General features: G+C 39.6%; 1 protein-coding gene across 4 annotated transcripts in view; it reads right to left on the reverse strand.

Annotated features, from left to right (window-relative positions):
• Positions 1-25,238, reverse strand: part of ATG2B (autophagy related 2B) — a 72,801-nt gene that overhangs the window by 43,752 nt on the left and 3,811 nt on the right. For 3 of the 4 annotated variants that reach the window (XM_019462207.2, XM_053889771.1, XM_053889769.1), the window contains exons 2-14: positions 16,974-17,136; positions 13,295-13,447; positions 12,736-12,838; positions 11,065-11,227; positions 9,738-9,917; positions 6,645-6,741; positions 6,212-6,397; positions 5,051-5,205; positions 4,852-4,957; positions 3,453-3,714; positions 2,091-2,241; positions 1,177-1,269; positions 849-1,037 (exon numbers count right to left, since the gene is read on the reverse strand). In XM_019462207.2, coding sequence (XP_019317752.2) covers positions 849-1,037; positions 1,177-1,269; positions 2,091-2,241; positions 3,453-3,714; positions 4,852-4,957; positions 5,051-5,205; positions 6,212-6,397; positions 6,645-6,741; positions 9,738-9,917; positions 11,065-11,227; positions 12,736-12,838; positions 13,295-13,447; positions 16,974-17,136 — 2,001 coding nt within the window. The remainder of the gene's footprint in view (positions 1-848; positions 1,038-1,176; positions 1,270-2,090; positions 2,242-3,452; positions 3,715-4,851; positions 4,958-5,050; positions 5,206-6,211; positions 6,398-6,644; positions 6,742-9,737; positions 9,918-11,064; positions 11,228-12,735; positions 12,839-13,294; positions 13,448-16,973; positions 17,137-25,238) is intronic. The other variant, XM_053889770.1, reaches the window with a different exon arrangement.

Below are 25,238 nucleotides of genomic sequence, written 5' to 3' on the forward strand. Positions count from 1 at the left end.
CAGAACTTCAAATAATTAGCAATCGGTGACAACAAAAATTAAAGAACGCTGATTTAATGCGAATGCCCACCAGTAACTGAGGGAGAAACAAGTAAGTGGAAAAACAGATTTTCCCTTTTCTTTTTAAACCAAAGTTGTCTGTATCTGTTCCCGGTCCTTATAGCGCCCGAATTCCAGCCCCAAAATTCCTAACGGATTTCTTGCAAATCTGATTTGCTTAGAAACGACACCAAGCACCAGACAGATCTATAAGTAAAGGTGACCTAATGCGATGCCCAATAACCCAATACTATAAATTAAATTCCCACCTTCACAAGTGTGTCTTTCATCATATGGGCTACCTTTTACAGGTAGACCAAGTAGTTTGCTAAATGCGTGAATGAGTTTTGCACAGATATTGTAACTGAAATTTATAAAATTTGGACAAACACAGAAAAGGAAAGGGAATCTAATGCTACACTCTAACATAATCAATGCTACCAACTGGTTCAGTTCTATCCATTCTTTTTCTATACCTCAAGTTTATTTACACAGTTGTCACAAAAGTTTATGTGGAGTAACACGTTCCACTTTTACTACTCCTTCATGAGCTTTCTTCATGTTGCCCGTCTTCATAACCATCATTCAAAATGGCCACGAAAGTATTTGACTCCATATATTAGCAAAGCGTATTCGGCTAGTCTACCACCTAGGCGTTCAAGTCTTCATTTTTCATTATTATGAATGATGCTGTTTTAATAATAGGTGCTATTTAAGCTATTAAGAATACTTAAGTCCAGAAATGATCCCAATAAGCCCATTAGCTAGCTATACTTACGATTAGTATTTGCAATGTTCTGAATACTTACCAGACTAATAGGTTTATTGTAGGACGTATACATGTGAGATGCCATCATTTCCACTGTAGTAAGTTTCTGTGGTTGAAGCAAGGAATTTAATCTGTCCACAATACTGATATCCAGCTCGCAGAACACTGGACTTAACTTAATTTGTAATTCTGCCTTCTGAGGAACAGAACTAAGTCTTGCTTGATTACCCTTAAAAAAAAAAAAAAAAAAAAGGAAAACATTAATATAACCACTAATACCACAAAAGGAAGTGAAAACCTTATGACTGTGACAAAATACATATCAAATGAAAATTTACAGGTGGTAATCACATCAAAAGGCCTCTTACCTGGGGTCCTTTATTCTCAGAATGCTTATAATGAAGCTGAAGACACACAGGGAGATGGGAATCAGTCCGCTCTTTGGAATGAAACATTAAAAGCTTACAAAGAAAGACAAAGATAAATTAAATGTAAGATATTAAACTATCATTAATTTCATGAATTAACAGAGGTGCTAATATAATAGTGGGAAAAGCTTAAGCTTTTTGAAGTCAAGAAGGAGGAGTTTACATTTCATTTTGGGCTCTTACAAGCAGCGTGAATCCTAGACAAGTTAGTTCACTCCTGGGATACTTAGGATCTCATCTGCAAAATGTACCTGAGAATTCAAGTAAATTAATGCCCAAGAAAGTACTCTGAAAATAAAATAACGTACAAAGTAACAACAATAAATGTTATCATGAATAACTTTGAAAAGTTTCTCTAGAACAGGTTTCAGGATTAGAAAAAAAAATCAGACTACTAATAAATGAACAAAAGACATTTTGCTGGTATTAAACAGTGCTTCTTAGCACACTGCAGGCATTCAGTATTTGTTGAATGGCAGAAATCTTCTGAAATTAATGGTACTTGGAAAGTTAGTGAAATGAAATCATCAGTCTCATAATCTGTCTGCCACTTTAAAACAAGTCAACTCTAAATTAAAAGGTCTAACAGACTCTTACAATGACCTTGACTGCCGTACATTAAAATGTTCAACAGGGACACCTGGGTGGCTCAGTCGATGAAGCATCCGACTCGGTTTCAGCTCAGGTTACGATCTCACAGTTTGGGAGACTGAGTTGTCCGCATGGAGCCTGCTTCAGATGCTCTCCCTCCTCTCTCTCTGCCCCTCCCCTGCTCGTGCTCTCTCACCCTCTGTCTCAAACTTTAAGGAAAAAAAAAAAAGGAAGAATCTAAAGAAAAAGTATCTAGCATTTACCTCTGTGTAGTGAGGAGGAACAGAATGAAAATCAGTTGGAAACAGGCACTCCAAAAGTTCCATTTGCCCAATGGACATATCCGTACTAAAATATCGGGAAGCTGATCTTTGTCTTTGTTCATAGGACACTTTGATGCCAGTACCTATAAATCTATTATAAAAAATGAAGCATTTAAGAGTATTCATGTACTTCTGGATTAACCAACGTGTTAAAGAGGAGTACACAAGTGTTGTTAAAGCACAATTATCCACCTATTCTGACAGGTTCAAGTTGTTAGTGATAACTAATATTCCTAAGGGTATTAACCAGCAAGACTGCTTCAAATTTCCCATTCCCTGACATAAGAAAGCAGTTCCGTCAATAGGAAATTATCCAGGATATATTTATTTCCCAACACTGACCTTTGTTCTTTGACATTTTAAAATTTACACTGCAGTGGACAAAAACTTTCATATCTGTAAAATATACGTAATAGATTCTTAAAATTGTCTAAAAGCCTCATGCAATATTTTTAAAACTTCAGTCAGTGGATCTCAAGTGTAAGCTCGTTTCCAGCTGTTGCTGCTTTTCTTATATTTCCTACTGGCATATATTTGAAACCCTGTCAGAAATGGGGGTGGGGAGAGGTTTTTACAATTTTATTATAAATACTATGGTCCTTACCATAGAGTTTCTTTCGCTATGTATAAAAACTATTCTGTACAGTAACTGTTAATACTTAAAAGGCCAAACTGTTTTCTAAAAATATTAATGTATGTGCCTAAACTATCATTTACAATATGAAAGATCACTTTGTTAAACAATATTTACATATTAAGAACATCGTACTTACAAATTTAATTGTCTCCTCACCTAGTAGGACTCAACTCATGAAAAGATCATTGGCTATTTGGACGGCTTTAATTTTTTAAAGCAGAAGTGGAAAGTGCAGGATCCAGGCTCAAGATGAGCCTGGGTGCTGTCCCCCTCCCCACGGCAGACGACTGGGGCACATCCCTTCTCATGACCTCACTCCATTCCTACCACCACTGCCGTCTCTGCTGAGCCACTGACAGTAGGAACTATTTTTAGGATTATAATGGTGTCACTATTTTAACCAGCCCAATGTGGTCGAAAAAACTTGTCAAGAGCAGAGAAAACTCCAGATTATGTCAATCTTCTATGTGAATGGTTTCACGTGGCAACTAACCTGAACGAGAGATTCTATGGTAAGTATGTCTGCAGCACTGAAAGAAACCTCACTCATTCCCTCGTTTCCAAGTAAAATGGGAATCAGAAAAACAAATGGTGATGGGTAGATACAAAAGCCCACGTCATCCGGTTCTTTTCCAAGGAGCATTAATAAATATGAGAGAATTTACCTAAGGTGATCGTGTTTGCAAGCTTCGGCAAATACTGCTCGGAAAGACTTCAAATCATCTGCTGAAAATCTTGCTGGGTCAATCTTTTCTATGCAAGTAAAAAAAGCTATCGCCAAAGGTGTCAATGGATTAAGGTTCAATGACGTTTCAGGTGGAGACAAAGGATCGATGTGAAGCACAGAGATGGAGAAGGTTCCCACAGCTAGTCTAAAAATAAGTTCAGGCCTGGATTCATCCACTGAAACAGATCTAGATGGGAGAGCTGGAACACATGGGTTAAAATGAGATACATAAAATACTTAAAAATAATCCATTATATCAAAATTATAAAACATTTACTCGTGTTAGTTTAAAATTTTTTTTTAATGTTTATTTATTTTTTGAGAGACAGAGCGTGGGGGAGGGGCAGAGACAGTAGGAGACACAGAATCCAAAGCAGGTTCCAGTCTCTGAACTGTCAGCACGGAGCCCGAATGCGGGGCTCGAACTCACAAACCATGAGATCATGACCTGAGCCGAAGTCAGACGCTTAACCAACTGAGCCACCCAGGCTCCCCTATTTGTGTTAGTTTTAAAAAACAGGTGATCACACGACAGTTTGAATGATATTTGATGTTAAACAAGATAAACTGTTAACTCTCTGCATTTTATATCCTGGATCCTTGATACACATATGGAGATGCCTGGCTGGCTCAGTCGGTAGAGCACGGGACTCAATCTCAGGTTTATGAGTTCAAGCCTCACGCTGTGCAGAGATTAAATAAATAAAACTTAAAAAAAACAACAACAATGGGGAGTCTGGGCGTCTCAGTCCGTTAAGCAGCTGGCTCTTGATCCTGGCTCAGGTTATGATCTCACGGTTGTGAGACTGAGCCTGGCATCAGGCTCAGTGGAGCCTGCTTGGGATTCTCTCTTCTCCTCTCTCTCTCTGCTCCACCCTTGCTCGTGCTCTCTCTCTCTCAAAGTAAATAAATAAATCTTTAAAAAAAAAACAAAAACACACACACACAGGGAAACAAAACTTTTGCAGTGATAAAACTGTATTGGAAAAGTCACAGATCAACCACAAGTTGCTCAAATTTTCCTGTAAGCCTCGTGTCTATTTCAAACCTGAGGTTCTCTTTCAAGAAAAGCATCAGATGGTGGGTGAGACGCCTAAGCTGCGATAATAATATGAAACTTACACACACTTTTTAATAAAAATATTTAAATACACAAAGACTACAAGTTCACATTTTCTTTCCAAATTTGGTTAAATGGCCTAGATCAAAAGAAAATCTTCTGAAGGGAAAGAAAAGCAGCGGCAGAATGGCATTTTCAAGAAAGAAACAATGTGTTTTAATTTTTAAATTTTTTAAAATTCTAGTGGCACTATCAACAAATGTCTTATGCTACGTACAAGTTTTCTGTAAAGCTGGTGGGGGCGCCAGGTTGGATGGCAATGCTGACCCTCTTACTGGCTGTTCTTTATGATGATCAAGGAAATCTCCCCACGTTGGCTGAAGCTGTAAAAGAATTTTTTTTTAATCACATGAATAAAGCGTAGAATTTTAGAAGCCACTTTTCAAGCCAAGAGTAACAATTAAATAATACTTTACCACAGTAGCACTTAATGGAGATCCTGCTGGAGTATTTGTATATGTACTAGTTAACGACAACTCAAGGTCCACATTTGGAGGGTCTCCAAGGGGTGGAAGAGAAGAGAGACTATGGGACATGTCCATATCGGCCATGGAGAAGAAAACTTCTTCTTCTAGAGAGAATTAAACCTTGTCAATTGTGTAATTCATGTCTTTATAGTAAGTTAACATGTATTAATATCATATTCTTCCTTCAGATTATCTGCAATACGGCAATGCCCTAAAGTTTACATTACTTCCAGTAGGGTACTTTATTTGGATACAAGCTATAAATGGCATAATAAAAACTCGACCAAATACAAGTTAACAAAGTTATGCTATCCTACTGGGGAACTTGTTTTGTGGTTTTTTGTTTTTTTTCCAAATATATGACATGTACTACATGGTATATTTTTAGGTGTCATGTGACAGTTTAGGAGCTAAAACCCAACTTTAAAATAGTATGAAGATCTTGCGATATCTGGTTTCATATGGATACAGCTTTTTCTTTAAAAACAAACCTGAATATATCATTTAGAATTCTATTTACCTTTCACTTTCTTCTTCCTGGAGGTTGTTTCACCCTGAGGCGAATGAAGTTTGTTATGGCCAATATTGCTTGAATACGCTTTAATTTCTTAGTTTTTAATTTATTTAGTTCAACATTCTGTATTTAAAGTGATTCTTCTTAAGGTATTAGTGCTTAAACATTGTAAAACACCTGTAAATGCCAGGTTTACTTGGCATTATATTTACACATAATTGATAGAAGAGTAGAGAAAGGTTCCTAAAGGAATCTGCCATAAATCATTATACAAGTATGTAAGAATTTGACAAAATGAATAATTATCCCCAATTTATCTTTTGTGTATGCATTTTTGTGAATTGACTATCCTTAGAATAAAAAAAAAGAATAAATCATGACTTATGAAACAAGATTACACAATCAAAAAAAGGTACATGTGCCAGTGCATCACTGTAATTAATGACATGGTTAGATCAACTTACTAACTGAAATCTTCTTATAGCACAGATCTTTTGTTCTTTCGTTACTAAACTCCATTTCACAACAGCCAAATTGTTTACTCTGCTCTCTGATGACATTGTAGGAATCTAGTGTCAACGGTCTTAGTTCCTTACCACGGCTAGAAGGTGTCCGAGCAGATTCTGTCTCATAAAAGCTTTGCTCTGAAGATACACCCACGGAGAGGGAATCTTTTCTCAAATAATACCGGTTTAATTCCATCTGAATTCGATATTCGTCTTCCTGCTGCATAGGTCGGTTTTTTCTATCTTTATTACCTAATCCTATTTTGCTAGAATTTTCTGGAAGTATAGAAAGGAAAGCAAAACAGTAATTAAATCTGGAGTTAATCATCTCTCTCCCAAAACCCACTTGTTCAATACTAACAGCAACTTCATGCCAGTCAATTCAGAACTACCACTATTTAATATTAATCAGAGACCTATGCAGTAGTTTTAAGCAGCTAGCTAGAAATCATAGCATCTTTGATCTTAACTAAAAAATTGCAAAGTTAAAAATAACAACAGAGTAACCCATTGCCATACTTGCCTGGTCCGGCAATAGCTGCTAACATATCCAAAAGCAAGTGCACCTGCCTCGGTGACAGGAATAGGTGAATAGAGTCTATCTGTCCATCAATATCCAACTTCAAAACAAAAAACAAAAACAAAACCACTCAGGATAAACACTCTTAAAACCTCATCACCACAAATCCCAGTATACTTTAATGCACGGAGATCAATACGGGTTAGTCAGTCTTAAATTCTTTTACCTAAGATTCCATCCACGAATTCACACAATCTAAATAAAAAGACTTCTAAGCCATCCAACTGTTGTTCTAAGAGGGAAAATCCTCCCGAGAAATTCCATGTTGGCAAGTCCAACGTCACACTTTTTGTCTCTGTGAGCTTACTATAGAGTATTTAAGGTATTTGAGGCCTTAAGACACAGCCACTAAGAAAGAATACCAAGTTAGTAGTACAGTTTTCCTTCCCAGCAGGACTTCAAGACTCGAGTCATAATCCTCAAAGCTGGAGTCACACCAATAGCAAATAAAGTTGGCTTTCCCAAGTTTGCCCACTTGCTAGCACAGCACTTGGGGACCCTTCCCTATCGGCAGCGTGCCTCTCCAGATGCGCCGTATTCCACAAAGCCCACTCCCCGCTAGGTAGGAAAGCATAAGCCACAGCAGAGATGCCAACGGAGTTGGGCAATCGGGTGAACTGCCTTGCTCTTTTCCAAGTCTTTGTCCAATTTTCCTCCTAGAAATAAGAGCCCGCCCCGTCCCATCTGGATTCCCGTGGAGTATATTCCGACAAAAACAATTACTCCACTCTCTACACCACATTCTAAAAAGTTGAATGTGCTATGGCCGCCTTACTTTTCATTCACCTCCTCTTAGTCCTAATGCTAACACTCCCATTATCCTTATGCCATTTTGCAATTTAAAAGGAATTCAATTAATAAAATATGTTTATATTTGGAAAATGGCACCTTCCCCAGGGGAAAAAACAAATTTCCTCTGATTCTAAAAACAAAAAATATCGTATTATATAGTAACTCTGAGAAATGTCCATGATCTGAGAATATAACAACATTCTCCAATAATAACAATCATCACTATCACTTTTTGGTTTTGCTTTTTTAAGTGCTGGGGCACTATGCCCCAACCAGCATGGGATTCTCTCTCTCTGCCCCTCCCCCACTCGTGCTTTTTCTCTCTCTCCGAATAAACAAACTTTAACAAAAATTAAAAAATAAAGTCAAATAATTTCAAACTCAATATGACACGGTAACTGAAATGAAATCTCTATAAATTCAATACATACAAGTCCTCTGTGTTCTTAGCACATTCCTGAAAGTACATGCTAAAACTGAGTATGTGAACCATAAGGCTTACACTATTTGGGGTGGGTACCAGTCTCAGAGAACTAAAATAAATAAATAAATAAATAAATAACATAAAATATCTTTCATAACATTTTGAGCTCACAGTTGAAAGACGTGGGTCTAATGAACATCAGAGGGACTACAGATCGGGCACTTTGAGGACCCCTAGCCAATGCCATCTTTGTCTACACTGTATCGTTTATGAGATTTACATTTCTCAACGCTAATATCTAGAACTTTGATTTCTCCATTTAGTCTTCATTTTCATTAAATAAGAACAATATGGACTCAAAAAATCAAGTTACTACCGCAAAAACAATGACCATATAGGCGAGGAGAGTAAGATCCCCAAATATCAACACTGGCTGACAATCATACCCTCGTGCAGTGATTCCAGGTGTTATTTGCCACCTAATACACAGATGTCCAAAAGCAACGTCGAAAAGGCACTTATGCAAATCAACACATAGTGTGCAAAAGTCTGGGTCTGCTCAAAGATCAAGTATATAAATGCTGAAAACTATATTTAATCAAAACAGAACTATAAAAGTTACTATGGTTCTCCCTTCTTAGAGAAACAGTAAATGCACCCCCCTACCCCTCCCAGAGGCAGGAGTGTGTTAGTTTCCCAAGGATTTTAGCACGTCGGGGGATTCCCTGAGGGTTTAAACACACCTACAGCTTTCTTGTGTTATTTTATGAAGAGACTTTTAAGAACTGGAGAAAGGAGGTCCTAGCACCTAGGGTAGGACAGAGCACTAAACGAAGGAGAGGGAGTCCTCGGAAATAGGAAGGCTGAGGTTCTGATTACCCCCTTCCCCCGCCTCCACCTCTAGCCAGGAGTGCCAACCCAAGGACGGGTTGCTGGAGATCCTTCAATCCTCTGAAAATCCTACGTGCATTTACGTGCACTCAGTTGCTCCCTCTCCCATGCCCCTCCCCCCAGCAATCTCTATAGCTCTCATTATACGCTGTATTAAGGCGAAGACAGTACTCCACTCTTCTTTGCATCTCCCCGAGAAGTTGCACAGGGCCTGGCACACGGTACTCAAATACCTACAGCTAGTTAGCACAGTGAGTAAAATGACTAAATCCTGACATCTTCTTAATTTAAACTACATTTTACACAGATTATATAGCAAATTAGTTTTCAAAGTTTGAAAATAACACGCCACAAATACGTTTTTAACCAGCTACACAAACACAAGCTTCCTGATTCCCCAGCAGACCGCCCAATACTGCTCCCTACAAAACAGGTGTTGTCTTTACAAGCTCTTCAAAAGCCATGAGTTACCATGGGGGGGGGAGTCAATCTCTTTTCATAAATATTCCACAACATAAAAACAGTCATTCTGTTCAAAACGCACAAAGGTGGGCATTTTTACATGCATACAATTAAGCACCTTCTACGGTCAACTTCTTGCTTTCCAAATCTCTTCTCCTAAACTTACTTTTGTGATAACAGATTCCTTAATAAATTGCTAGTTTCTGAACTAACGAATGTTTCTGAACCGCTCGAGTGTAGGAGACAGTGCTAAACCCAAGCAGCAGCAGAAGGGCAAAGGGATTCCTCACGTGAGCCTTAAGACGGGAGGACAGAGGCCCCAGCAAGAGTAAGAACGCTGACTCCAGGACAGTGGGCACCCTAGTTACAGGACAATCCACAGTGACCAATCGGTGAGAGCACTGCACAGATTAAAGAATGCTTGTACTCTGGTTTGTTTTACTATAGAAAATAAAACGAACACTTACCTTAGCTCCAGGAAGTACTTCATTCTGTTTCAACGTGAGACTCAACTCCAACCTACCGATCAGCCCTCCAACCTGCACTGGGTCAGAGGGTGCCATCTCTGGTAAATTTCTAGTTAGTTGTGGGTGTGGCTCATAGACAATTTTGGGATTCCAGCTAGGTGACAGCTTTGGCTCAGTTTCCTACAATGAGGCAATAAGAATAAAATAATTCTTGGGAATGCAAGCTGGTGCAGCCACTCTGGAAAACAGTATGGAGGTTCCTCAAAAAACTAAATGGAGTATTACTTGGCCATCAAAAAGAATGAAATCTTGCCATTTGCAACTACGTGGATGGAACTGGAGGGTATTATGCTAAGTGAAATTAGTCAGAGAAAAACAAAAATCATACGACTTCACTAATATGAAGACTCTAAGAGACAAAAGAGATGAACATAAGGGAAGGGAAACAAAAACAATATAAAAACAGGGAGGGGGACAAAGCATAAGAGACTCATAAATATGGAGAACAAACTGAGGGTTTCTGGAGGGGTTGTGGGAGGGGGAATGGGCTAAATGGGGAAGGGGCACTAAGGAATCTACTCCTGAAATCATCGTTTCACTAGATGCTAACTAATTTGGATGTAAGTTTTAAAAAACAAAAAATAAAATTAAAAAAAAGAATAAAGTAATTCTTTAAAATACCTTAGTGTAAATAAAATGAAATGCAAAATACAAATGTCAGCATAAGAGTAAAATATTTGACATGAAAAACTTATTACGTGACCATGAATAAACCAGTATCTTATAGCTGGCATGAAACGGTAGTAATAAAGGCAAATCATGGAAAAGGACTTTATGGAAAAAAAGCACAGTATCTATTCAAATTATAGCAATAAGAAAAAATAGACATTCTGTAATCATGAAAATCTGAAATAATGCAAAAGATAAATTCTGGAAGGACTGATTTATGAAAGGACTCTCTACTCTCAGAAAGGATTAATAAAACGTTCCTAATTATAAAACCCTTTTAAGCTGTAAGTTTTCAGCACTGTTCATTATGTAAGGTAATGTGAACACTGCTTGGGATTTTATCCTAAAAGGGTATTTGCGGTCATCATACCACTTTCCCCCAAAACACAGTATCCGATGTTACACACCTCACAGGTAGGAAAGGCATCAATCGTAAATAGGAGTATTTTAAAAACCCCGAAAGGTAGGCATCGCTGAATATTTGTGTTAACTTCCAGATCAGACGGATCTGTATACCCCGGCAAAACCTAACAGCCCCCATTTAAACCTTTTACAAATCTAGGATTTAGCGTTTGGTTTTTTGTTTGGTTTTTCTTACCCCTGGTGCAGTTGAACACACTGGGGAGGATTTTGCTGACGCGGAAAACTCATCCCAGAAGAGGGCCACTCCGGAGAGCTGCAGCAACTTGTGCGCAAACGCTGTGGGCTGATGCACGTTCATTCCTGCAGACTCGTCAGCAGCTTCGTCACAGTACACGGTCCTGCACGTTCAAAACAAGAGCATTTGCACGACGCTCCGGAGAAAACCTACTGGCAAGCCTGAGAAACACACACAGCCTTTTCACTTAAAGGATTGTTCAAGTGTTAGCACAACTGAGAAAATGAGAAAAGGCAACGTGGTCAGCATTACGGTGCTTTGCTACGGGAAAACGTTTTCACCAAGAGACCTCAGCCACGGGAAGGGTAATTTTAGGGGGTCCTAAGCTGGCGGGGGGCGGGCGGGGGGGAGACGGGATTAATAACTGCCTAAAGTTCGCCTCCAGGAAAACAATCCCCGTGCTCCCTCACAAACCTATCTTGGCTCCAAGTCACGTGTCTGACATGAATGGCATTTCTTGAACCCTTCCGACTGTTCATTCCAGGAGTTCAGTTTAAACGAAATGCAGAAAGTAGTTCTACATGCGTGAGATTTCAGTAGCTTTTTAACGTACCATTTCAGGGAAATGCAACCTAATTTCAAAATTCTGTTGACAAGAACTTTCAAGGGACCCCTGGGTGGCTCGGTGGGTGAAGCGTCCAACTCCTGATTGACGGCTCAGGTCATGGACTCACAGTGGCGAGATCGAGTCCCACATCAGGCTCTACGCTGACAGCGTGGAGCCTGCCTGGGATTCTCTCTCTGTGCCTCTCTCTCTGCCTTTCCCCTGCTCAAGCTCGCTCTCTCTCAAAAATAAATGAATATTAAAAAAAATAATAACCGTTTCACTAATACATACGATGTTTTGCGAAAGACAGAAACCGTATCTGCTCAAAATCTGGCAAACCCCCCAGCAGATCTGTATACAACAGGGCCGTATACTGAGCGCTAAGTGTCTTTGGTGCTCGGTGTACATATTTCCTCCTGTGTGTTTCTGCAGGCATTCGTAGCACATCAAAACACACGCGAACAGTGACAACCTCAAATCAACACTCAAAAGTGTGTACATGAATCATCTCTGTTTCAGAGCTGTTCAGAAGGTTCCAAGCGGGCAAAAACACAAAACTAAGTGCTGGTTTCTATATTTTTAAGGAAATCACTATCACGCATATTGACTTTAAGATACTCTCACAGAATCCTCAAAGAAAACAGCAGCAGCTTTTTCATGCAAAGCAGCACTTAGACCAAGCAAAGGAAAGCAAAAAAGCCCCTCATACTAATGAGACATGCCAAAACAACACATCGCTCACATGAAAAAACTCCAACAGGAGTGCCTTAAATTCAGCAGCGCTCAACTATTCATGATTTTTATTTGATACTAACTAAAAACAGAACCATTTGCTTTGAATTCAGTATTATATACAAATTATACCCCAACTGGCATTTTAAGTTTTCAATAATGGGATTAGAACATATCTTGGACAGCAGTGCTTTACTGTGAAATCATACAATGTATTAACAGCATCACCTCTAATCTCTAAAAGCATCATAAAATCTAATGACAGACTTAGATCTTACCATTTATAAAAGAAAAGAATAGGGTCATTTATTCTCAGAGATAAGAAGTCTTACCTTTCTATTCGAATTTCAAGTGCAGTTCCAGTTTTGGAATTTTCTGGCACGTGTTCGATTCTCAAGACAGTGTCTATAAAAGTGACTTTTACTCTTCTTAGCACTAGAGGAAACAGGTCACCGTCAACATGAGACCATATGTATACTCAATAAAAACTTCTAATGAAAGGAATACAAAATAAAAAAGTTGTATTTCTTTCCTTAAAAATCCCCAAACCTTAAGTTTGGTAATAAATATTCTGTCTTACTGAGCACCTACTATGTCATATCTCAACAGACACTTGGGTAGAGCTAACGCTCTCCGCTGAATTAAAATCCCTTACACAAGCACAATAAAATAAACAGGAGAAACTAGGACACAAAGGACATGAAATTAAATCAGATACAATATTTAAAATAATCTCAATTCTAAAGTTTTGAAGTGAGAACAGTAATTCTGTTTAAAAACAAATCACTCCAACGGATTTACCTTATGTGAGACTTACTAAATAAAAGGTACTAATATGCTAAAAACAAAACAAAAATCTAAAATTTTTGAAAATACTCAATAATGCCAAACCTGTTTCAATGGTTTCAGCAAACTTTTCAAGTCCTTCAAAAGGCTGGGATCCTTCTCCTTGTTCATCCGTTAATTTCTGGCTAAGACATTCTTTTGCCAACTGCATACTGCTGGTCATGAAACTTGACCAATACATAGGCTCAGAACCAGTTGCTGCAGAAAATATAGATGGATTCTAAATAACTTCTCATAGTTCCAACAAAGCCATTTCATAAAATGCCACATTTGAAATAAGTGAATTCTTAATCCTCCAAGAGATATTTAGCATCATGATGTTCCCTCGGCACAGAATACTCTAGAAATCGGGGCGCCTGGGTGGCTCAGTCGGTTGAGCGTCCGACTTCGGCTCAGGTCATGATCTCGCGGTCTGTGAGTTCGAGCCCCGCGTCGGGCTCTGTGCTGACGGCTCAGAGCCTGGAGCCTGCTTCGGATTCTGTATCTCCCTCTCTCTCTGACCCTCCCCTGCTCATGCTCTGTCTCTCTCTCTCTCTCAAAAATAAATTTAAAAAAAACATTAAAAAAAAAAAATTAAAAAAAAAAAAGAATACTCTAGAAATCACTCTTGCAAGAGATTCAACCACCACCTTATAATAACTGAGAAGAAAAAATAAAAGATCACAGAACACATGTCCAGAGACCTGTGTTCTCATTAAATGATACACATCTGCCAAATGTTAATTCGCGAATTCGTTCAACAAATATTTAATGCATGCATGGTACTGTTTAAAAGTCTACAGAATAGAGGTCAGCAAACTTCTTTGGCAAGGGTCAGACGGCACAGATTTCAGGTTTTGTGGGTCCTTTGGTCTCTACCGTGATGACTCAACTCTCTCACTCTGGTGCAAAAGCAGCAGAGAGAATAAATGAATGAGTATGGTAGTGTTCCTACACCGATTTACAAAAATAAGACAGAACAAATTTGGCCTAGAGGCCAGAGTTAGCCGACCCTGCTGTAAGGGATCCAAAAAATATTAATTCTGCCCTCCCAGAGCCTACAACAGAAGAAATATGTTGCAGTTAAGATGAATTAGTAAGCAACTATGCAGGGTCAACAGAGAACACGGCTGAATCGAGAGGTTAATTCTTCTCACTGACATAAGGTAACAGGAACTCTGGCAGGGCTGGTACTGGGCCGGGGCTTTGGAAGGGGAGCAGAAATGTAGACAAGACAGAAAAGCATCCTTGGAGGGATATATGAACTGGGAAAAATCCTTTCTAGATCTCCCCTCATCAGAGAGCTGCACCACTCTCTCTTACGTTATCCAAAACAAAGTGACAGAGATCACTAGAATTCTTGCCTTCCAAAAATGGAAGTTAAAAGCCCTTCTCATGGAATATTTTTTTTTTTAATTTTTTTTTTTTTTTTAACGTTTTATTTATTTTTGAGACAGGGAGAGACAGAGCATGAACAGGGGAGGGTCAGAGAGAGGGAGACACAGAATCTGAAACAGGCTCCAGGCTCTGAGCTGTCAGCACAGAGCCCGATGCGGGGCTTGAACTCACGGACCGCGAGATCATGACCTGAGCTGAAGTCAGACGCTTAACCGACTGAGCCACCCAGGCGCCCCTCATGGAATATTTTTAAAGTAAGGGAGAATATCTGACCTTCCACAGAGAAAGTATTATTATATCTAGTCATCATGGTTAAAAAAATATTATTGTTAATTAAATGCCATTATCAAGGAGGACTTCCATGCACAGACTACCACTTTTCAAACTACAGGTGCCACTGATTGCAGGAAGTACACTTTAAACTTTGGTGTTCCAGACAGCACTTGGGCTTATAATTCGCCAGGTATATCTTGGTAAACATCACTTGCCACTGAAAGAATTCAAATTCAGAATTTAAGATGATTCACGTCACGACTCTATTGGTTTAGAAAATACACATACGCTACACACACACCCCGAAGTAGAAAATCTTAAGATACAACATCACACGGCGGTTCGGAACGGGGACTCCACAACTAGGTTGCCTGGGTTCAGATCCCATCTTCCCACTTAACTAGCCGTGACCTTGGACAAGTCTGGAATCTACCTCTGCTTCGATTCCCTGTTCTGTAAAATGGAGATAATAAAAAATATCTATTTCAAAGAGCTATTATAAAATAATATTTGTACAGCATTTAGAACAGTATGTGGCATCTAAGAAGCACTATACACGTTGGATACGTCGGACAACATCACGCATGTAATTAAAGCTATACCACACACACGTACTTGTAAATAATGACTTACTACCCCTTTAAAGCTTTTCCCTCCCCAAGTTTTCTTTTGAAAATTTTCAATCCTAAGAAAGAGGTGAAAGAATGGTACCATGAACACCCACACAGCCTTCACTTAGACTCATCATGACTGTGTCACACGCACACAAATACACACAAACCCTCATCCTTTTGCTGAACCATCTGAAGGTAAACCTCAGGCATCCTAACACTCACTCCTAAATACTTGAGCATACAACTCCTAAGAATACAATGAACATTCCCCAGCAAAAGCTCAGGAAGGGTAACACTCCCAAGAAACATAACCCTGGCAAAACATTATCTTCCTTACAGGCCACACCCAAATTTCCCTAGCTGTCTCAGTAACATCCTTCGTAGCAAAAGCAAAAACACACGATTAACTATTGCAGTGTCTTAGTCTTTTTCATCTGGAACAATTCCTCCACCTTTCTTGTCTTTCGTGATACGGACACTTCGAAAGACTACCAACCAGTGAGTCTGTAGAATTTCCTTATTTTGGATTTGTCTGCCTTCTTCCTTATAATCTGATTCAGATTAAGCACTTTTAACAGGAACGGTACATATATGATGTGTCCTCCTCAGCCATCACATCAGGACACACACGATGTCGGTTTGATCCACTATCAATGAGATTAAGTTTGATCACTAGGTTGTTGTGATGACTGTCAATTTCTTTCATTGTGAAAGAAACATTTTTCTCTTTGTAAATAATATGTAATCGATGGGAGGTATGCTGATACCATCTAAATATAAAGCTCCTCAACAACCTTCACCAAACGATGTTAGAATTCATTGATGATTATCACCTGTATCAAGTGCTTTTTGTTTTTTGGTTTTTGGGGTTTTTTTGCCATGGTGGCCAAAAACATGGTTATGGTCTCTCATCTTTTTCTACTCTATGACCTAGGTATCCTACTGCAATAAAGAGCTTTCCCTTCTTCCTGCCTCTCTTACATACTGATTACTTATTTATAACAATATAAACTTAAAGAGAAATTTTGTTTTAATTTAGTGTGCTATAATCCATTATTGCCATTATTCTTTGTTTACTCAAGTATTCCCAGATTTGGCCAATGAGAGCCCCTAAAGCCCAATCCTGTGTCCTTTTAACATTTCTCCATCGATCTTTGAGCAATTCCTTTCTTTCTGGCACAATACTCCGAATCTTTAAAACACGAGTCACTTTAGATAATCAGTAACAAATAATTAAACCAAATCATCATTATACCAAAGTTCCTGCAGGTAAACAGGGCGAGAAGTAATCCTAAAGGTAAAATCACACACACCCAAGTCCTAATATTTTTATCTACTGAAAAGCTCACAAATACAATGCTAAGTGATAAATTAAATACTGAATTTAATACAATTAGGTTACTTTCCCAATCTCTGAGGAATACAAATAGAAACAAATCAAACAAACACAGCACACGTACCTAGGCGAGGTCTAGGCCGGAAGACCATTTCTAGCCCTTTCACTTCCAGTGCACAATTATCCTGTAGCAAGGAGCCCCATGGAACTGACAGAGAAATTGACTGTATGAATCCTTCAGTGACTTCTAAAGGCGCATCTGCCGACTCCAGGATCTCATTGAGACACTAAAGAGAAAAAACATGTACATTTTGAAATCACAGGGACAAGAATTCAAAATTGGTAACTTACTCAAAGATGCTGAATATGCTCATATAGGTGTCAGACACTAGGGATTAAGAAAGCAGAGTCGAGGGGGCACCCGGGTAGTTCAGTCGATTCAGCGTCCAACTGCGGCTGAGGTTATGATCTCACGGCTCATGAGTTCGATCCCCACATCAGGCTATGTGCTGACAGATCAGAGCCTGGAGTCTGCTTCAGATTCTGCGTCTCCCTCTCTCTCTCTACCCCTCCCCTGCTCGTGCTCGCTCGCTCAAAAATAAAATTTAAAAACTATTTTTAAAAAAATGAAAAGAAAAAGAAAGCAGAGTCCAAGATAAAGACTCCCCATCCTCACGAAATTTACTAAATAGCTTACCATGGAAGACACGCATAATTAAGATGTGATGAGCTACATGAAAGACGAAATACACTGTAGTATTTGAGCATATAATAGAACCCGTCCTGGCACCAGAGGCAGTACTATTGCAAAGTGAGACCAGAGAAGGCTGAGGAGTTAACCAAAGTGGTCCACACAGACTACGGCGTGTGACAGGATTCAGAGAAAGCAGAGGTCAGAGACGCAAGACTTTTTGAAAAGGAAAGGTTACTCTAGACTCTAGTGCAGTGTGCTAGGGTGAGGAGCCAAAGATAAAGCTACATAGATAAGGGAGAGGGAGTCCAAACAGCCTTGTAATTCATGTTCAGGAGTCTGACATTTATCTCAAGAGCAGAGTGAAGCCATTGAAAGATTTTAAGCAGGGGACCACGATGAGATTGGAACTTTCAGCGAACCACTTCTGCCACCACACCGAGCATGTATTGGAGGAAAGCAAAATTCAGGCAGAAAGGTTGTTATGAGTAAGAGAAGCCAGGGAAATTGGTTTGGCGAGGACAGTGACACTGAGGGTGGTTAGAAGTGGACAGATTTTTGTAGTTTATTAGGAAGTAGAATTGGCATCATGAGAAATAAAAAAAAAAAAGGACCGAAGGATGACTCCCGGGGTGTTGACCCGGGCAACTGGTTAGACAGTGCTATTTACATTGAAAAAACCTGGAGAAGCAGGTTAGAGGAAGCGGAGAAGTTCAGTTCCCAAGAGCAGACATCTAGGTGGAGACGTCAGAGGCCGCTGGCTATTCTGGTCTCGATTATCAGGGGAGCCATCTGGGCTGAAGCCCTAGGGTGATGAGAGACAGCCTTTGGAAACTTAGGTAGAGTTAGATGACAAGAGGCCTACGACAGAATCCTGATAAGCACCCCAACATTTAAGAACTAAGAATTGGTTTATGAAAGACGCACCTGCAAACTAGAAAAAAGCAAACAGAAGTAGAAGGAAAATCAAGTCTTACGTTCCCAGAAAATCACGGAAAGACCACTATAAAAAGAGGGGTCCTGGGCAACAAAAAGTAACAAGAGGCCAAACGTTTTTAAACGTCCACCGGATTCTGTGATATTTAGGCCACCGGTGATCCCAGTGAGAGCAATTTCAATAGCGTGGTAAGGCAAACCAGATTACAACAGAAGGAAGACAGGATGGATGTAAATATAGGTAACAGAATAATTAAACGTATTTCTCGATAATGTACTTTTGACATTAAATGAAGATAACGCACGTTCACTAAATGCCAGTTTATACGTGTGGCACTTCCTGCGTGCCATGGTAACCGCAGTGTCATAATTCTTTGCTACCAGCCTAACACTGAATGTTGAGATTTGGACTGGCTCGGGTTTTGTCACTGGAGGTTACCACTTCAACAGGCTTTCTTCATGCTGGTGTTTGTGTGACCTTACAGGCTTTCTAAGAGTACGTGGGCATGGATTGTTTTAAGGGAAACACATCCAGGTGCTCACATCCCAAACATATTCTGTGCTCAAGCTGATCGATCTTCCTGAGAAGAGTACTTAACGGTGGCACCATGTTGGATACCCTCTCCTGTACTCCCTTGTACAATCTCCCTGCCCCGACTTAGCCAGAAAGGCCTACCTTTTCCCTTCCCGATTCCTCCTTCGTGCACTGCCCAGGGTATAAAAATCTCCAGGCAGGACCAGCATTAAGTTTGCTATTGTTTCCCTATCTTATACGTATTTTTGGTATGGCACTCAAAGAACTAAGCGATGTTGCTACTGCAAAATCCCTTCAAGTCTCATCTATTTCTTTATGACATCAGCATTTGTCAAGCTTATAACTATTTCAAAAACTTGGAAGGAAATTTATAATGAGCCCCATCAAATTCTAGTTAAGTATATTCATCTATAGATACATAAGCTAATCAGGGAAGAGGGGGAAAACCACCTAGCCACATCATTAAGAAAGGTATTTCCAAGAGAAATTTTTAAGTTTAATTTTTCAAACATATTCATATCGTTTTGATCAACTGCACACTTATAACACCACAATCCAGAGGAAAAATCTTAACACTTAAAGCCTAACGATTACCTGAAGGAAATACTGATAAGATTAATATGGTAAGGCCTAGAGAACTACTAAGAAGACCACTATAAAACTCAAAAAACAGAAAGTGAAGAAATTAAAGGAATTAAAATGGGAATTAAAAGGAATTAAATTAAATTTAAAAGGAATAAGGAGGGGCACCTAGATGGCCCAGTCGGTTAGGCATCTGACTTCAGCTCAGGTCATATCGTTCTGATTCGTGAGTTCAAGCCCCACACTGGGCTCTGTGCTGACAGCTCAGAGCTCCAGCTCAGAGCCAGGAGCCTGCTTCAGATTCTGCGTCTCCCTCTCTCTCTCTGGCCCTCCTCCTCGCACGGTCTGTCTCTCTCTCCCTCTCAAAAATAAATATTTAAAAAACAGGAATAAGGAAGTATTTACTTAATGCAAAAGAAAGCTTGATAGCAAGTTTTAAAATATGATCTCTTTCAGTTTAGTTACATGTTTTTATTGTAGAGAAATTACAGCATGATCAATAAAAGACTTAAGCATAAAATACATGTTATGATAAAATTTTGCAGAAGATGAACATAAGAGTTCAATGGGAAAAAAATACAATGTTAAATTTCCAACTATTAATGAAGAGCTTGTTCAAGCATTTTCAAATGCATAATGGTAGATATTTAGATCCTACTGGGTGAAAAAATATATTTTTTATATCAATATTTACAACACAGGATTACTCTCTACAACTATTTAAGCTGTTAAGAAGACGAAAGGCCAAGGTGGCGTCACTCGCCCACCAGGACAGCAAATCAAGACTTAATTGCAGTTTCAACCTCTCCAAGAGTGAAATTTTAAGCCAATCAATCTGGATTTTCTGGTTGGCACCAAGGAGGTAATCCTCTCCCCTAGAGGAAGATGAGGTAATCCACCTAAGACTCTCCCTTCTTCTCCCCTAAGGAAAGAAGTTCTGGCCTGAAACAATCTTTTCTTTTGCTAATAACTTCTTGCCCCAACCTCCTCCCTCCTTCCTATAAAAACCTTACCTTTTGCACAACTTTGGAGCTCCCCACACAAGCTAGGTGTGGTGCTGACTGATTCACGTATTGATTAAAAAAGCCAATTAGATTTTCAAATGTCCTTGGGTGAATTGCTTTTTTTTTTAATCAAAATTTATAATGAAAACCTTTTAAGTCAATTTTACTTTAATATTTATTTTGAGAGTGCGCGCGCACGTGCGCACGCGCACACGCACACACACACACACACACACACACACACACAAGGAGTGGAGAGAGAGAATCCGTGCTGTCAAAACAGAGCCCAACATGGGGTTCGACCTCAGGACCATGAGATCATGACCTAAGCCAAAAATCAAAAGTCAGACGCATAACCGTTAAGTCAATTTTAATTTTTTTTAACGTTTATTTATTTTAGAGAGGGACAGAGTGCAAGCAGGGGAGGAGAGGAGAGAGAGGGAGACACAGAATCGAAAGCAGGCTCCAGGCTCAAAGCTGTCAGCACAGAGCCCGACGCGGGGCTTGAACTCTCGAGCCATGGGATCGTGACCTGAGCCGATGTCAGACAATTAACCGATAAGCCACCCAGGGGACTCAAACTGTTAGGTCAGTTTTAAAATGCACAAGGAATATGGTAATTTTTCAAAAATTTTAAGAGAAAATTGGGCAAATGTTTGAAGGACACTCCTTTAAAAGAGCATGTGTTCTGGTCCTAGCTCAATCACTTACTAGTTGGGTGGTCTTGGACAAGTTCTTGAATCTCAATTTCCTCATCCATAAAATGGGATAGTACCTATTTCATAGACTTATTGTGAGCATAAATGAGGTAATAACATGGAAAGCTACCAACACAGTTCCTGATACCAAGTACACACCTTATAAATGTTGACTATTGCTCTTTATCTTCCACAGTGCCTACCTAGCACAATGATGAGCACTCTTAGGGATTCCAAGGTGTCTGACAGTATGCAGACAGAAAAACATCAAGTTATGTTTTTCTTTAATACCATAAGACTAACTAGGAAATATATCCTTATTAGTTTAAACCAAGGCATCAGAATTCAAAGAGATAAAATAGAGCATAAAAATTAGCAAGACCCAACTTGGACCAATTAACACTTGATTAGCACTTATTACATACAGGACACTGCACTATACTATCTCATACCCACGTTATTGCATTAAATCATCACAATAGCCCTCTGAACCAGGTATTTTTGTGCCCGTTTTACAGATATGGCAACTGAGATCCGAAAAGTTAACTTTCAAAAGCTCTTCAATGAATCATTCCAGAAACTATAAAAAAGAAATACAAAATTTTCCACTGTGAAAATATGTAAGAGGCAAATCAAAACAATGTAGTAACACCAGTAAGTCTCAAAAAAACAGCACATGGGCTTAGGAGCTGGCTTATAGAACAAACTTTCTATGATAGAAAACTTCTCAATCCCTTTGTACCAGTTTTTCAAATTTCAGTCAAGGACAATATGTGTCAGACTCCCGCAGGATGCTTCCTAAAAATGCAGATTCTTGGGTTTTTAGAACAAGAATCTAAAGGCAAGGGGCCACAAGTCTGCATGTTACCAAAGATCCCAGGTGAACCCAGTGCTGCTAGTGTTTTTAGAAGCTCTGCTTTCCTGAATCTTTTGAACCAGTGTGATGTACAAAAAGCACATAGGAGTTGGAAAGACTTAGGTTTAAAATCTCGCCGCACTGCTAATCCTAAACCTGAGTAAGTTACTTAACCTCATGGTAAAATGGAAATGGTTGCACCCAACTTAGAGCAAGAAAACCTACATAAAATCACCCACTACAGTATACAGAGATGGAAGGTGCTTAATAAACGGTCGCTATTATCTTCAGAAGCAGAATAAAATCCCCCACCTTGACTCCCTATGCCCTCTAGTCATCCTCTCTGGGTAGCCAAGGCAGCCATTTCCTCACCACCAACTACTACCTGCCTTCTAACCCTCAGCTCCTGTGACACCGCTCTTAACTCTGCCAAAAAGAACTGCCAACAACAATGAACAATACGCAGTCCTCCCCTCCCCTTGAGTTCTCAGCTCTAACTCCTACGGCCACTTCCCTTTTTGGGATTCTAACTTTACTTCGCTTCTTTACCACTCTTCATGCTTCCTCTCACTCTTCTCTCCAACCCTTCACCACTCAATGTCGGTATTCGCCTAAGTTGCATCTTCAGCCTTTTTGGTTTCTCAGTCTAGTCGACAGACTAACCACGCACCTTGTGTGCTTTCTGTCTTAGTCACTACTGATACTCTGAAAACGTCCAAATCTTTGGCCCCGGCTCTTCCTCAGCTCCATACTATCCATACTGTGAAAAGAAATAAAAGGAAACCTCATTTAAAATGGAGCCGGGAGGCCAGCAGGGAGAGTTCTCAAGTCCCTACTGCTGGTGGTCAGCTGCAGACCCAACAAGAAGAGACCTACCTTCCAGGTCCATTCGGCCTGAGCTACTAAGTCCTGTCCCAACAGGAGGTAGGAAATGTTCCTCCTTTCCCCGCCCCCACAACAGCCCAGCCAGGAAGAGACTTCACAGCTCAGCCAAAGAAGGGCCACTCCACTTTGAACTCCCAGTTTACTCCAATGGACTTTTGGTTTATAAAGGCCCTCCCAACTTCCCTCTCTCCTCTGTAAAACAGCTTACTCCTCCTTTGTTCTCCAGACTTGCCTAGGGTTTTAATGTAGCTTACTTGTCCCAGATTGCAATTCTCTGCTATAAAAAAAAACAAAAACAGAAACAATTTTTGTTGGTAAAGTAACTGGCAGTTTTATTTTTAAGGTTAACAATACACAGCTCCCACCGCCTCCTGAGCATCTCTGTCTGGATGCTCCAAAGTTCCCTTAAAATCAGTGTTAAAACTTATTCTCCCCCCAGTTTCAATTTTCTTTCCTCTCCCATTTGCTCCTCACCCCTACAGGGACAGGGTGGGAAGGAGGAACACAACCTTCTCTACTATTTCCTATTAAACCAATAAACTAGTGCAGGAAGCGATGGTCATTCAAGATTCATGCCTCTACTCATGTCTTTCATATATTCATAACAATTCTAAGAGAAAAATTTAGAATGTGTGACTCTAAAGAGGCCCATCATATAAGACCAAAAAAAGTTCAGAATGGCTTATTTCATGGGTTATTTCCATAATTAAAAGTTTGAAATTTGCGTACCATATTGTTATCTCTGGGAGAGATGAGATTAAGGGCTATTCATACTTAATATATTTTACATACATATGTATATTTCATCTTTCTTTCCCATTTGAATTTTTCACAATTAGCATGTAAGCTATATAATAAAAGTAAACAACTTAAAATATACCAAAGTGTTTTAAACTGTATACAGGCAATGACAGCCTCTGTAACATGGGCATCTGTCAACATTAGACAACTATCTAGGAAATGGATTTTGATAGAATTCTCTTCCCAATAAACACCAAGCTTTGTCTCGATTTTGTTTTAAATAGAACAGGAAGTTTTATTACAGCACTGAAGAATGGTATTAAAAGAAATCTGGTTAAGGAAATAGTTCTAGAGAGAGTAAACAGTTCAAGAATTTAAACAGTGCCACTAAGATACAAAATAATATCCCTAAAAATAAGAGGTTTTAAATAGATCACACTTCTACAGTCTTAGATGCACTTGGGCAAAATCCTCCATATCTAATATCATAAGGTACTTAGAAATTCACTCATTCTATGCAACTCCAAGGTCTACTACAGTATACAACTAGGACAAAATTCTTAGATAACGGAATCAATTTGGCCAGGTAGGCTATCTACTCAGGCAGTATTTTCCTCATTAGCCCATAGAAGTATATCCTTGAGACGGAATAATTCTTAACCTAAAAGCAGAGACCTGAAGTGCTAAGCAAGTGTCTTATAGATTACCTTAGAGTTTCTCTTATCTTAAAGGCCATTTAGCTTTTAGTTATCAATGAGTTTCATGCATATAGACAAAGGGAAGGTAACACTGGTCTACTGGACCATCTGGCAAAGAATTACTAACCAATATTGCTTGAACTGAAGATTAATTTTATTCTTTATACCAGTATAAGTAGGAAAGCAAAAGAAAGATTATTAGGTTGAAATTCAAAGGCTTCAGAGTCTTAATGTCTACCCTCCAGGACATACTGAACTTCCGTGAGGAAAGGGTCTTTATCTAGTTCACTGCTCCACCCCCAGCTCCTCATAGTGGCACATGCTAAGAACTCCAGAAGTGTAACGAACCAACTGATGAAAACACTTTAATTTAAAAAAATATGGGGCGCCTGGGTGGCTCAGTTGGTTAACCGTCGTCCGACTTTGGCTCAGGTCACGATCTCACAGTCTGTGAGTTTGAGCCCAGCATCGGGCTCTGTGCTGACAGCTCAGAGCCTGCTTGAGATTCTGTGTCTCCCTCTCTCTCTCTGCCCCTCCCCTGCTCATGTTCTCTCTCCCTCTCTCTCTCTATTAAAAAAAAATTATAGGGGCGCCTGGGTGGCTCAGTCGGTTGGGCGGCCGACTTCGGCTCAGGTCATGATCTCGCAGTCCGTGAGTTCAAGCCCCGAATCGGGCTCTGAGTCAGCACAGAGCCTGGAGCCTGTTTCGGATTCTGTGTCTCCCTCTCTCTCTGACCCTCCCCCGTTCATGCTCTGTCTCTCTC

The sequence above is a fragment of the Panthera pardus genome, unplaced genomic scaffold (assembly GCF_024362965.1).
Source record: "Panthera pardus isolate Hobbes unplaced genomic scaffold, ASM2436296v1 HiC_scaffold_24, whole genome shotgun sequence".
In the NCBI taxonomy this organism is placed as follows: domain Eukaryota; kingdom Metazoa; phylum Chordata; class Mammalia; order Carnivora; family Felidae; genus Panthera; species Panthera pardus.